Here is a 14,545-nt window from a genome sequence, read left to right as displayed (position 1 = left end):
AGGCCTTGGCCACGGAGGTAAGGCAGATATAACTGACCATGTCAATACAAAAAATCATAAGTCTGCTGTGTCTGCAAAAAGTTCAAGTCAATCATTGACATCATTTTTTGGGTATCAAAAGTTAGGTAGCCAAGAAATGGAGTTGGTTGCACAAGAGGCTACATTTGTTTTTCATGCAGTTAAACACAATCACAGTTTCCAATCTATGGATTGTACGTCCTCTATTTTAAAAAAAGTCTTGAATAAGAAATTTTCATGTGCACAAACGAAGTGCAAGGTACCAATGTCTTATCACTACATGTAAAAAGTGAAATATTGGAAGATCTGAGGAATGTAAAATATTGTTGCATATCCATAGATGCATCTAATCTTGTTGATCTTAAGATTGTACCTATCAATGTGAGGTATTTCACTGTTGATAAAGGAATTTCAACAGAAATATTAGAATTTGCTAGCCTTCCTGGAGAAACTTCTGATTAATTTGTGATCACATTTTAAATGCTGGCCAAAAATAATAGGCATTTCAGCAGATAATACCAACACAAATTTTGGTGGATTAAAAAGGAAAGGTAAAACGAATGTTTTTACTAAATTACAAAACTAGTTAAAAAGAAAATTAATAGGTGTAGGTTGTGCAGCTCACATTATACATAATGCTGCACAAATTACTGCTGATATCTTACCAACAGATATTCCAACAATTTTGGGTAAAGTTTTCCAGCATTTTCACCAATTCACTGTCAGAGTCGAAAGTCTGAAATCTTTTTGCGATTTTGTCGAAACTGATTACAAGACTATTTTAGGTCATAGCAAAACACGATGGCTTTCACTGCAGCCATGTTTAATTCGTTTTATTGAAATGTACAATGGACTTAAATCCTATTTCTTGTCTCAAGATAAATGTCCAACTATTTTGAATACGTTTTTCAGTGATAAGAAGTCTTTCATTTATCTTCTATTTTTAAAAAATCAGATGAAAATGTTTTCTGAGGCAATCCAGAATCGAAAGAGAATATGCTACGGGTTGTGAGGTAAAAAAAGAGATAGACATTCTTATTACGAAAATTTTATTGCGTGAAAATGAGAAGTATTTATCCAATGAAGTGAAAATCGAAATGAAAAATCTTTGTGAAGAAGGTTTAATGACTGAATCATCATTTAGAGACATCTCCAATTTCTACTTCACTGCAATTCAATATATTCAAGAATGGACTCAAAATCAGTTTAGTGTATTTACTAAAATGGAATGGGCTTGCTTGAACACACCTGTATCTTGGGAAAATTTAATGGAATGTGTCAAAGAAATTAAGACCATCTTACCAAATTTCAACTTAAATGAAGAGAACTTATTTGATGAGTACAGCCATGTTAAAATGTATGCAACTGAGTATAAAATTAATGAATGGAATAATGCCAGTTGTAAACTTGAGGATAGGTGGAAAGAAATAAATCTTTGGTCATTTTAAAAAGGAACAAATTACTTACAGTGAAATAGCTTCAATTATAAATTTTTGTTTGACCTTACCAGGATCAAATGCTTCTATTGAACGAATTTTTTCATTGATGAATTCGTTATGGACAAATGAAAGGAATCGCTTGCAACTGGACACAGTTAAATCTATCATGCTTGTTAAAACCCATTACAGAAACATGCCATGTGCAGAGTTTTTCGATATAGTATCTAAGAATCGACTTAGATACTCTATAGAAGACAGTATCTAAGTCGATTAGATACTATCTTCGTATCTAATCGAATTGACCAAATATATTTAATGATTCTGCAAGTAGCAGTAAAATGGGACAGGCAACGACCAGCTGTAATGTACCTAAGGCAGAATAAGGAAGAGAGGAGGTATATATTAAAAATTAATTATAAATCTGTTATAATTAATTTTTATTATAAATTTATAATTTTTTTAATTTTTAAATTAAATTAAATAAATTTATTTATTTTTCATATAATTTCAGATATTATGCATCTACACAATACGCGCAAGGTTCGTGTTGTTTATATTTTATTGTATTTACATTGTAGTTCTCGTTTTATTGACATATTAACATTTTATATCTTTATTCTATGTCTTTATATTTCATATACTTATTAATGTTTGATTTAAGTGTAACGTGTTTAAGTATTGTTATTAGAATTCTGTTTATTTGATGTATGTATAAACATTTACGTTATCTACATTAATAATTCAAATATATATATATATATATATATATATATATATATTTTTTTTTTAAATACATAATGTTAATGAATAAAATTTCTTTCTCTTAACCCTTAATTCTACCAAATTTATTGTGTCCCGGTTTTTTGTTTCAAAAAATGGGATCCCTATTAATACTCTTAACAGTTTTTAACTCCCATCATTTTCAAATCGCTGCTATTCTATATCCTAAGTATGAAATTCCGGTTGTGACTTATCTACTGACCATGAGCGTCTATTTTCTAGTACACTCTCCAAAGCACGTTCATTGTAATTCCAAGAAATTACACTTTTATGTAATTAAACGAAGTGTTTTCTTTATTTTCAGTTTTTTAAAAAAAATCAAAATTACGTAAATTCTCACTATAACTAACATTAAAAACAGTTGAAATTTGGGATTATTTAAATAGCATGAAGAGGATTTCTGCTAGTCATATTAGCTGCTAAACGAAAATAAGTTGGTTGCATTAATGTAATGCCTAGATTTGGAGATAAAGGAACCTGCAGTTACAGCAATAATGCCTTTGATGGTTCTAAGCAGGCGTGCTGCACGTATCTGTAGTTTCATTGAGTTAGGAAGATCAGTTGGTTAGGAATAGGCGGTGTTGTTCGTCTTCGTGTTAATAGATCCGTTGAGTTCGGTAGAACCATGCACTCAGTAATTTGTTCATAAGATTAGTGGGGGGGGGGGGGGACGAGAGAGCATTCGTGGCAACTAACCGGAAGTTACGGGCATTTCTGATAAGCCGTCTGATCAGGTTAACGAAAAGAGAATTAAGACACACTTAATTTCAAAACACTGCAAATTTCTTATATTTTATTACCAGAAACTTGAAAGATTTCAGAACCATGATTAACTGTCGCATCCCTAGTAATACAAGGCGAATACGGTGACACACGCTTTTAGAAGAAATAACTGAATAAAAGGGGCGGTACTGATTATGAAAGACGTTATTTACACGTTCCATTTTTCCGAGGACTTTTGATAGCCTAGAAAGCTGGTACAAATATTTAATTGCTCTGAAATAAAGCAGTTATGAGGGAAGGGGGAAAAAAACTACCTTTTTTTGCATAATAAGGAAGCTATAAATGCAATCATTTATGTTGACCATAGAAGAGAAATCTGACCTTTCCAGTGATCTTTTTATACAAGTTGTGAGTAAAAAAAAAAATGTTTAAAAGATAAGGCAAGGTCTTTTATTTTATATTTTTACATAATCCTAGAAACTTCGCTGCTCAAAAACATGGAACTTCTACATTACTAAGCTTATACTCAACATTGGGGGGGGGGGGAATGATTTAAACAACTTAACAGATCACATTTCATATGAAGTCACTTGAGTAATTATATCCCCCGAAATAACTATGAACAGTCGGGCCTAGTACACCATGCTCTGGATACTACCCCGAACTTTAAGTGCTTTTCAAGTGATAGCAAGGTAGTTGTCAAAATATTATCCCGCAAACCAGCCAGAACATAAAAACTTTGGCATATATCTGTTGTTTCGGCCATATTTTAAAAGAACCCTGAATACTATTCACAGAATTAAAAAAAAAAAAAATCCTCGAAATCCTAATGATACGGGAAGCGTAGTTTTACGGCCTTATGCTCCACATCGGTGACTACTAATTAGAACCTAAAAAAAGGACGCCATTGCTAAGCTAAGTACTGTATAACCACGGCCGGCGGAAGCGAGCATGCAGTGCATGCGGGCGCCGCTACGAAGGGGGCGCCGGGATACGGGTCATAAGTTAATTTTTAAGAAACAAAATTTTTATCATAAAAACAAAACAAAAAATTCTTAGAATGATCAATATTAAAATAAATAAGGTCGGATACACCGAATAAAATTTTTTAAAAAATTGTATATTGCCGGCTGTTTATAATTTTGCAGCAAGAGTAGGCTAAATGCTTGCCTCCAGAATCTAAAGTGAAACGGTGAATGGTTTTTATGCGCAGAAACGAATTTTCGTACAAAACATTTGTTGCTAAGTAACCAATCATATGGTACTGTAAAAACTCGATTGTAGCTTAAATATTCCAAAGCACATTATATTCGATTGTTTACTTAGGTTAAGTCCCATGTGAATATTGTAAAAATAAACATATGCTTTAATAAGAATATGTTAGTGTTAAAAACAAAGGCAATGTTAATATCGCCGAAGCTGCATGTAATAGATCTACCTGGTGGCATTAGAAAGATTGTTATTAAAATTTGTTTGTATGAGAAAGGCTTGCAGGCTCTAAGTGTAAACATCTGCTAAGTCAGTCAGAAAGGTTCAAACAACTTTCCGATGGCTGGCAACTTAAAATTAAAAGAAAGTGGAGGAGAACAAAAGGTGTGCCAAACTTGAAACTTAAGATGAAAGAATCATACTGATTCTTTGGGGATTGCCAAACTTCATGAAAGGTCTCAGAGGAGGTATAATAAAAAGGGACTGAAGCAAACAGAAGGGGCTGCACGGATCCAGAGATTGCTGCAGAAGTAGAGGGGGGCCCGGTTCCAGAGACGTCCATAGAGAGGCTGCCTGGTTCCAGACACTGTCAAAGAGGAGGCAGCTTGGTTCCAGACATTGCTAAAGCTGCCTGGTCCCAGACGTTGCCAAAGAGAGACAGAGCTACTCGATTCCAGACATTATTAGAGAGCATCCCAGATCCAGACGTTGGTTGAGAGAGGAGTTTTCCGCCTCCAGAAACGAGCTTCTCGGTTCGAGACATTGCTAGAGAGAAACTACTTCTAGGCCACAGACAGGGCTTTCAAATTGCCGAAAGGAGAAGTCCCAAACGCTGTAGAAGAGAAACGTTTCCAGTCCAGAGGGATCCTGATTGACAGTTGACAACAGTTTCATTTTTCTTGGAGGCAGCATTTTCAGTTTCTTAGAGGCAGCAATTCAAGCTACTTTGGCCGGCAGTTGTCCAAGCATTTTCGACGAGCCCAAGTAGAGGAGAAAAGGCAAGGCAAATTTCCTGAAGTACCTTCGCTCGTAAGTTTTTCTCTTCGTCGTGGGAGAATAACATTTTTCCGGAACTATACGAGTCCCGCTACATTCCCAATTGATATAGCCAAAATTCCAGATGAAGATCTGAGATGAAAGAATTGCCATAGAACTTTTAGTGAAAGACTTTTGACTAATTGTGAGATACAGAGCCTTTGTAAGTTCAAAACTTTTATATAATTTCTCTTATAGTTGTATTGGAAAGACTTTTAAGATATATGTTTAATGTTTAATAGGGTTAAGAAGTGTCCTTAAGAGAATCAGTTGGCATGTTAGAAGTTGATATCAAATTTGTAAAGATAACTTAACAGAGAGATTAAGGTAACCTCTTTGCGAGTAAGCTTGGAGTTTAATAAGTAAAATTTGTAAACTGAGAGTAGATAACGTTTTGTGTTAAAGAAAGTATAAGTTGAAGAAAAAAGGTTCTAAATTTTGCTAAAGAGTTTTATCGAACGATGGAGAAAGAAATCTCCCTAATGTTTAAATTCGTGTACATTTCATAGTAATGTAAATAAATGTTATTTGACTTTCTTGTAAACATAGCACGTAATAATATAAACAAGAGAAATTCTGAGAGAGATAAAGCACGCAGCTACATTAGAATAATGGAGAATAAATTATAAAGTTAAGAAAAAAGACATCACAAGTAATTAATAGAAATTACAAGTATACAAAGTTAAAATAATAATAAAATTTTACAATGTCGCAGTAATGACAGGATAGCAACAGTAGATTTATAACAGTACACATCTCAGTAGGCTACTGACAGTAGTGCAGTGCAGATTGTTTTGTATCTGTGTCGTGTTGTGTAATAATTTCTTGTGGGTATAAAATAGAAATGGAATCAAAAATTAAAAAAGTTATCTGTAGCACAAAATCGTAAGCGTCATGTTGCGAAAAAAGCAGATATTAAGAAACAAACTGGGGCTCTTAATAAATTTATTAAAATATTCTGATGCAGATTGTATTTAAGTTCAAGGATTTAAGTGAAAAACAGTTAGGAGAAGATTTAGTTGTAGTTGACCACGAAACTAGCACATTGTTAGTCTCTGTAAATTTAGAAGATGCAGGCGAATGGGGAAATACTGATGAAAAATTACGAGTTGTTTTAATTGAAATGGGGCCTGTTCAAAAGAAAAATATAATATATCCCAGAGATACATATGGTCCTAAATTTGGCGACACGTATTATAATAGAAAAATGGAAAATGTGAAGCTCGTGCCAAGAACATGGCTCATTTATTCCGAAACTTTAAATTCTGTTTTTTGCTTTTGTTGCAAACTTTTCGCACCTACTGAATCAAGTAGTCTTGTAGAAGGTTATAATGACTGGAGAAATGTAAGTACAACTTTGCATAGACATGAGACTAGTTTAGCTCACGTGAAAAATTTCTTAAAATGGAAGGAACTTGATAAAATTTAAAAAACAAAACTACTATTGAACAAAAAACCAAAAAGTTATTCAGTGCACAAAATCGTAAGCGTCATGCTGCGAAAGAAGCAGATATTAAGAAACAAACTGGGGCTCTTAATAAATTTGTTAAAATATTAAAATATTCTCATGCAGATTGTAACCAACTCGATACATCAGAAATCAGAGTTGAATAACCGTGCATATCATCCAGTTTTCATGAAAGTACTATTGCAGTTATTGAACATGACTTAAGTGAAAAATAGGATTTAGTCAACTACAACAAGATTTAGTTGTAGTTGACCACGAAACTAACACATTGCTAGTCTCTGTAAAATTAGAAGATCCAGGTGAATCGGGAAATATTGATGAAAAATTACGAGCTGTTTTAATTGAAATGGGGCCTGTTCAAAAGAAAAAAATAATATATCCCGTAGATACATATGGTCGTAAATTTGGCGACACGTATTACAATAGAAAAATGGAAAACGGGAGCTCATGCCAAGAACATGGCTCATTTATTCCAAAACTTTAAATTCTGTTTTTTGCTTTTGTTGCAAACTTGTCGAACCTACTAAATCAACTGAATCACCTACTGAGTCTTGTAGAAGGTTATAACGATTGAATAAATATAAGTACAACTTTACATAGACACAAGACTAGTTTAACTCACATGAAAAATTTCTTTAAATGGAAGGAACTTGATAAAAATTTAAAAAAACAAAACTACTATTGATTTCCAGACTCAAAGCATGTATGAAATGGAAAAGAAACATTGGACAAGTGTTTTAGAATGCTTGATTGAAATTATAAAATTCCTTGGCAGTCAAAATTTAGCTTTTCGCCGATCATGTGATAAATTATATGAAAGGAGTAACGGCAATTTTTTAAAATTAGTCGAACTGTTGGATATGTTTGATTCCGTTATGGAAACTCATGTTGAAAGGTCCCTACAACGAATACAATAGGGTACACTATTTGAGTCAAGACAGTCAAAATGAAATATTGGAAACTTTAAGTAACGCAATCAGGGATACAATTTTATTATAAATTCGAAAATCTATATATTATTCCATAATTTTAAACTGCACACCTGATGCAAGTAAAACAGAACAAATGACCATTATTATTATTCGCTTTGTTTCCTGTGACAATGGACTTGTCAAGATCAGGGAAAACGTTTTAGGTTTTGCAGATATATCAGATTCCACAGGATGTGGTTTATGTGCAACAATAATGGAACAACTGGAAAAATGGAACATTCCCATTGAAGACATGCGAGGTCAAGGGTATGAAATTGGGCAAATATGAAAGGGAAAAAATATGGGCTCCAAAATTTGATTTTGAACAAAAATCCTCGAGCGTTTTACGTGCCATGTGCTGCTCATACTCTAAATTTAATCATTAACGATGCAGCCAAAGTGAATGCAGACACAATTAGTTTCTTTGCAATTATTCAAGAAATATAAATTTTTTTTCATTCTCTTACAAACGATGGGCCTTTTAAAGTTCGTAAAAAAACTAACATTGAAACAGCTATCAGAAACGCGATGGGAAAGTAAAATTAATGCAATCCGCCCTCTGCGATATCAGTTAGGAGAAATTTATGATGCACTTTTTGAAATATTAAATAATGAAAATGTTAATAAAGAAACTCAGCATGAAGCACAAAGATTATGCTAAAATAAAGGACTACAAATTTATTTGCTCTCTTATAACTTGGCATGATTTACTTAACAGAATAAACCCTGTGAGTAAAATGCTTCAAGACAAAACCATGAACATTACACTTGCTTTAGTATCTATCGAAAACTTAAAAATATTCTTACAAGAGTATCAATCAGATACAAATTTTAAAGAAGTTCTAAAAACGGCAAAAGAACTGAGTGAAGAGGTGGATGGAGAACAAGAATTTAAAACTGGTACGGAAGTTCCACGACGAAAGAAGGCACGACAATTTGACTACGAGCATCATGACGAAACGCAACAGTCGCCAGAAGATAAATTTAGAGTGAATGCGTTTTATACACTTATAGACGTTGCAATGTGTTCGTTAATAGAACGTTTAGAACAACTAAAAACATATTATGATAATTTCAATTTATTGTATAGATTACTACAAATTAATAACGAAGATTTACAAAAAAAATTGTGACGATTTAGAGATTCTCTTGATGGACAGAGACAATAAAGACGTAAATGCAAGAGAACTATATAACGAGTTATGTGCTTTCCGGGATATTTTTCGAAAGGATAATTTAAATATTTAAAACCCTTTCGATATTCTTAATTTTATTGTGTCCAATAATTTATCTTTCCCTAACTTTTCAATTGCTTTAAGAATACTATTAACCTTACCTGCTAGTGTAGCGAGCGGTGAACGTTCCTTTTCCAAGTTGAAATTGATTAAAACCTACTTAAGAACAAGAATGTCACAAAAAAGGCTTGTTAGTTTGGCGTTAATAGCTATTGAAAATGATATATGTGCAGAATTAGACGTTAAGACCATTATTTCTAATTTGGTGAATATGAAACCAAGAACCCTAAAATTTTAATAAAAAAATTTCAAGTATATTTATGTAATTTAATTTATTTTCTGTTATTCTGTAAAGATTTTATTTTTTTAATACTTATATTAATAAAATGTTCTAATTATTATTTCTGAATTCTTTTCTTATTTTCTCATCTATCTTGAGTTTCTTTTTTTTTTCCTAAAAGATAGTTCCACTTGTAAAATTTTTTTAATAATTTTTATAACTTACTAAGAATTTAGTAAAATGCAAGAATTTTTTAAACTTTAGTTCAAATAAATTTTAACTTTAATTAAAATTCATTTTAATTTTGTTAGCGATTTGGGTCGGTGACAAGGCTATAATCCCTGTATCATTATAATCAATGATTAAAGTGAAGTGGCTTTATCAAAATTTGCTTTAACTTTTGAGAATTTTTTTTTTAATATTTTGGTTTTAATGATTATGCTGCCTAGTCAACACCCCCGGTTCGTTACATTTAGCGAACCAACGTGTGGCTGTTCTGTCAAAATTTATTTAAGAAATTTCAAATAATTTAAATTTTTATTATTGTAAAAGAACCACACACGCCTGGATCGTTACAGGGGCGCTTAGATAGACATTGCATGCGGGCGACAAAGACCCTAGCGCCGGCTCTGTGTATAGCCATTCCTACTTTGAATTTCCTGCATGCGCATCGGCCCTATACTGTAACCACGAGAATGCTTCTATGACATCACGAAATACTGACAATTCATTCTATCTGAATAGTGAATTAGAATAATTCTCTTTCGTGCACTTACTGTTCTCTTCCGTCGGGGACGGGTTGAGTCTTCCATGTTTCCACAACAACATCCAGGAGTCTCGGTTTCTTGCGTGGCTCGTGAGCTGTCTATATCTTTGTAATCCAGAGTTGACCTTTATTATTTTTATCCGTTTAGTTCTTGGTTTTCTTTTTCTTTTATTCTTGCATATAGAGCAAAGTTTGGTAGTCTTTTTTTATGGCATTCTCTCGACATGTCCGTACCACTGAAGTTGTCTTCTTTTGATCTTTTCGATTAATGAGTCTGTAAAATTACTTGGTCATTAGCAGAGCCGGCGCTAGGGTCTTTGGCGCCGGCATGCAATTTCTATCTAAGTGCCCCTGTAACGATCCGGGAGAGTGTGATTCTTTTACGATAATAAAAATTTTAATTATTTGAAATTTCTTAAATAAATTTTGACGGAACAGCCACACGTTGGTTCGCTAAATGTAACGAACTGGGGGTGTTGGCTAGGCAGGATAATCGTTAAAAACCAGAATATTCAAAAAATTCTCAAAAGTTAAAGCAAATTTTGATAAAGCCACTTCACTTTAATCGTTGAATATAATGATACAGGATTATAGCCTTCTCACCGACCCGAATCGCTAACAAAATTAAAATGAATTTTAATTAAAGTTAAAATTTATTTGAACTAAAGTTTAAAAAATTCTTGCATTTTACAAGTTATTAAATTCTTAGTAACTTCTAAAAATTTTTTAAATAATTTTTAGAAGTGGAACTATCTTTTAGAAAAATAAAAGAAACTCAAAATAGATGAGAAAATAAAAGAATTCAGAAATAATTAGAACATTTAATATAAGTATTCAAAAAATGACATCTTAACAGAAAATAAATTAAATTACATACATATACTTGAAATTTTTTTTATTAAAATTTCAAGGTTTTTGATTTCATCTTCACAAAATTGAAATAATGGTCTTAACGTTTAATTCCGCACATATATAATTTTCAATAGCTATTAACGCCAAACTAACAAGCCTTTTTTGTGATATTCTTGTTCTTAAGTAGGCTTTAATCAATTTCAACTTGGAAAAGGAACGTTCTCCGCTCGCTACACTAACAGGTAAGGTTAATAGTATTCTTAAAGCAATTGAAAAGTTAGGGAAAGATAAATTATTGGACACAATAAAATTAAGAATATCGAAAGGGCTTTTGAATATTTTAAATTATCCTTCCGAAAAATATCCCGGAAAGCACATAACTCGTCATGCAGTTCTATTGCATTTACGTCTTTATTGTCGCAGTCCTTCAAGAGAATCTCTAAATCGTCACAATTTTTTCGTAAATCTTCGTTATTAATTTGTAGTAATCTATACAAGAAATTAAAATTATCATATGTTTTTTAGTTGTTCAAAACATATTATGATATGTTTTGAGGTGCATGCTCTGCATGCCCGCTTCCTTTGGCCCTGGTCATTAGCTTCTAATTGATCTCTAAGTCTGAAATTGCTACTTCATTTTCTTTAAGGCCTGAGATAGCATGGAATTTTCTCAAGAAAATTCGGTGTAGTCGTCCCACAAGACAACCCGGCCAGAAGAGCATTCATAATTAATATAATACGCAGGCCCGTATCCTTAGTTGCTTCGGCCATAAGTCTTAACATACCTCCTGGAATGGCCTGAAAAACATGTCAGTGTGTAAATTAAGATTCTTGGATTATCTTCGACTAAGAATTTGAACTCTTTCATATGCGACGCTTGTATTTCCTCAAAGCAACAAACTGTCAGCGAACGTGCGCATCAATAGAATCTAATACTAGTCTCGTGGCCTTAATTAACCGAGTTAATTCTAAATCCTGGACTCTTTATCATATAACTGGAAATTATGCGTTCCACCCGTTCCTTTTTTCCCTTCGGAAGTGGTATGGAAATTTCCTTTTCTGAACATAGTTACCAGTAGTTCATACTGAGATCAGATTCTGAATTTTATCTGGTATTTTAATACTGCTTTTAAATTTATCCACTTCTCAAGTAATTATTCGTATTAATGATTGTCATTCTTTATTTCTTATTCTTCATTTATTTCACACATATTAAAAAACATCGTTTAGCAACGTAATAAACAAGTTCCATAAAATAATTGGACATACGCAAAATCCCTATCAGATTGTAGATTCTCTATTGTCGGTCCACATACACGTCTTAAAGAAAGCCTCATCAATGTAAAAAGTAATGAAATTTGCTATTAATTTTTTTCCTATATATTGCTATTTGTTTTCTCAGTATTGTAAACTAGATTTGAAAAAAAAAAAGAACGTTAAATTTTTTATGTATTTATAATTGTATTTATTTAGTCACTGTTGTGATGAATTTACTGTTTTTAATTCTTTCAGTTTTTCATTATCCTCTTCATGATTTTCATCACGATGCTCGTTGGAGGAATTCTGGGATACGTTTTCAGGAACGAGGTATGAGTTGATTTGAGTGATGAGTATTCTTTTTTTTTAAGTATTGTGACTGCATTTTATGTAGTCCTTAACGTTTTTAAATTCCAATGGCTTAAAACAACTAGCTTTCCTTTTAAGAATAGAAAATCATTATTAGACGAGGATTAATCCATCCTCGACTTCGCGTCACATTTGGAATCTAGAAACTGAGTAGACTTCAAACATTTCAGCATATTTAGGTTATACCATGCAGCAAATAACTGCTGCATGGTATAACCTAAAGTCAAAAAAATCTGCTGAATAACTTTTTAAGTTTCACTAATAATTAGGCTGACCATATTTCCTTGAGACCAAAACGGAACATTGGGATGGCGAAAACGGGACGCGGTTCTGAACTGTAAATTGTTTACAAGATTTTCAATGTTCATCGTTACTTTTGTAGCTGAAATATTATCTTTTTCAATTAAACTTATGTATGTTTGGAATACAGACACTTAATCTCTTGCAAATGACAAACACAATTTCAAACAGGGATCGTCAAACAATTTTCGCAACATAACGGGGCGTGCTTATTTTCTTGAGAAAGAAAATAAGAATGAAGCCCATCAAACATGCTTAAAATTCTCTCAATTGATGGACCCAAGGACATAAATCTTGTATTTCCATGCTCTAACAATTTAGCGTAATTGTTTCCTGTAAAGTCATAAATTTTTTTCTGTTCTTCAACTCTGACTTTGTATATATATTGGTAAACGGTAAGCACATGTTATACACTGGAGACAACTGTGTATAACATGTGCCCCACAACCAATACCGATAATTTGCCTCTTCAGTTCAGTTTCAAGTTTTTGCCACACATTATTTTTTGCAAATCTTTTGCAATCACCAAAACTAAATAAAGTATAATTTTGTCTTGAACACCACAATGTGGCAAAAAGTACCTCACAACGATTGGAAAAAGTTTGATCTCTTTTGTTTGATGCATCTAAACTGACTATAATGCTTTTTGTTTTATTTAAATCCCCTATCACTTCGCCCAATATGTATGAAGATAAAACGTTGGTAATTATTGCTTCTGATTTGGTATGCACTGAAGAAAATTTTGGATCATAAATATTGTTTATCAATGTCGACAAGCAATCATTTGCACGAAAACATTGGCAGTGACGCACAGTATGATAAGCAGCAAGAGCTTCACTTGCTGCAATTTTATCGCTTTCCCTATTACCATCACATCTCACCATAAACGAGCTGATGTTTTTAACTGAAGCCAGAGTCTTTTCAGCATCCCTATGTTTCTGGCTATGTGGATGTTGGTTGATGTCGCTTTTACCTCCATGAGTAACGGGAAAATGGACATTACAATGGTGGCATACCAATTTTGTTCCAGCACTACACAGCTTGTGCAATTTAATAAATTTGAATTCTTTCTGGAGATCATTATTAAAATTGCAGTTTCGCCTCTTTGACATTGATAGACTTAAAGCTTTAAAAAATAAGATTAAAACTTTAAAAAATATGAACTTTAAATCACTGGCATTGAATAACAAAGCCATCGGTTAGCATACAGGCAAAACAAAAACTAACGCTACAGCAGAACAGCCGCCGCGTGTGAGACGTGCAAGTGTTGCCAACATGTATTTATAAAAAAACAAAAAAATCAGCTAACGCCTTTTTATTCCCGTATATGGGAGTAGGCGAGGCCATTTAGCCCTATCTAACCTTTTTGGAGACTGAGTGGGCAGTTCAATCTCCACTGGTACCCAATCAGAGACAGATGGCCCAAGGCTATCACTAATTAAGCGGTACGCAGTGAAGAGAGACGGCTCAAATGTGCCGCCATCTCGTGGTCCCTAACACTAACACAATATATTTAATGTCTGAAATAATGTGGGTTCTACGGTCGATTTTCTTGAGTTTACAGGACGAAAAACCCGAGTTTCCGGGAGGAAAAACCTGCTTGCCCGTGCCAGAGATCGACTAACTCGGGAACCGGTCGAAAAAAGGCTTAGAAAAATTTCCTCTAGTCGCCGACTAGACTCGAAACCAAGCCTTCCTTCGTGCGGCCAAGCGCGGCGGTGTGCAAATGCCACATCCGCTGAGTAATATTTTATTAACCATAAAGCATCTACATACATTCCAAATAAATATATATACATTTGTACATAGAATGCTTATTTTGATTGGCATTTTGATTTACATT

At 33.2% G+C, this 14,545-nt stretch overlaps 1 protein-coding gene across 1 annotated transcript in view; it reads left to right on the top strand.

Moving 5' to 3' along the window:
- Tsp74F (Tetraspanin 74F) overlaps nt 1–14,545 on the top strand; it is a 230,465-nt gene that overhangs the window by 137,928 nt on the left and 77,992 nt on the right. Inside the window, exon 4 of the mRNA XM_090414691.1 lies at nt 12,289–12,363. Coding sequence (XP_090270817.1) covers nt 12,289–12,363 — 75 coding nt within the window. The remainder of the gene's footprint in view (nt 1–12,288; nt 12,364–14,545) is intronic.

This window comes from Typopeltis vanoorti, chromosome 25, assembly GCF_054136105.1.
Source record: "Typopeltis vanoorti isolate ZY-2024b chromosome 25, IOZ_Tvanoo_1.0, whole genome shotgun sequence".
NCBI classification, from domain to species: domain Eukaryota; kingdom Metazoa; phylum Arthropoda; class Arachnida; order Uropygi; family Thelyphonidae; genus Typopeltis; species Typopeltis vanoorti.
Note: the sequence above shows the minus strand (reverse complement) of the source record. Positions and strands in the feature narration are given on the sequence as shown.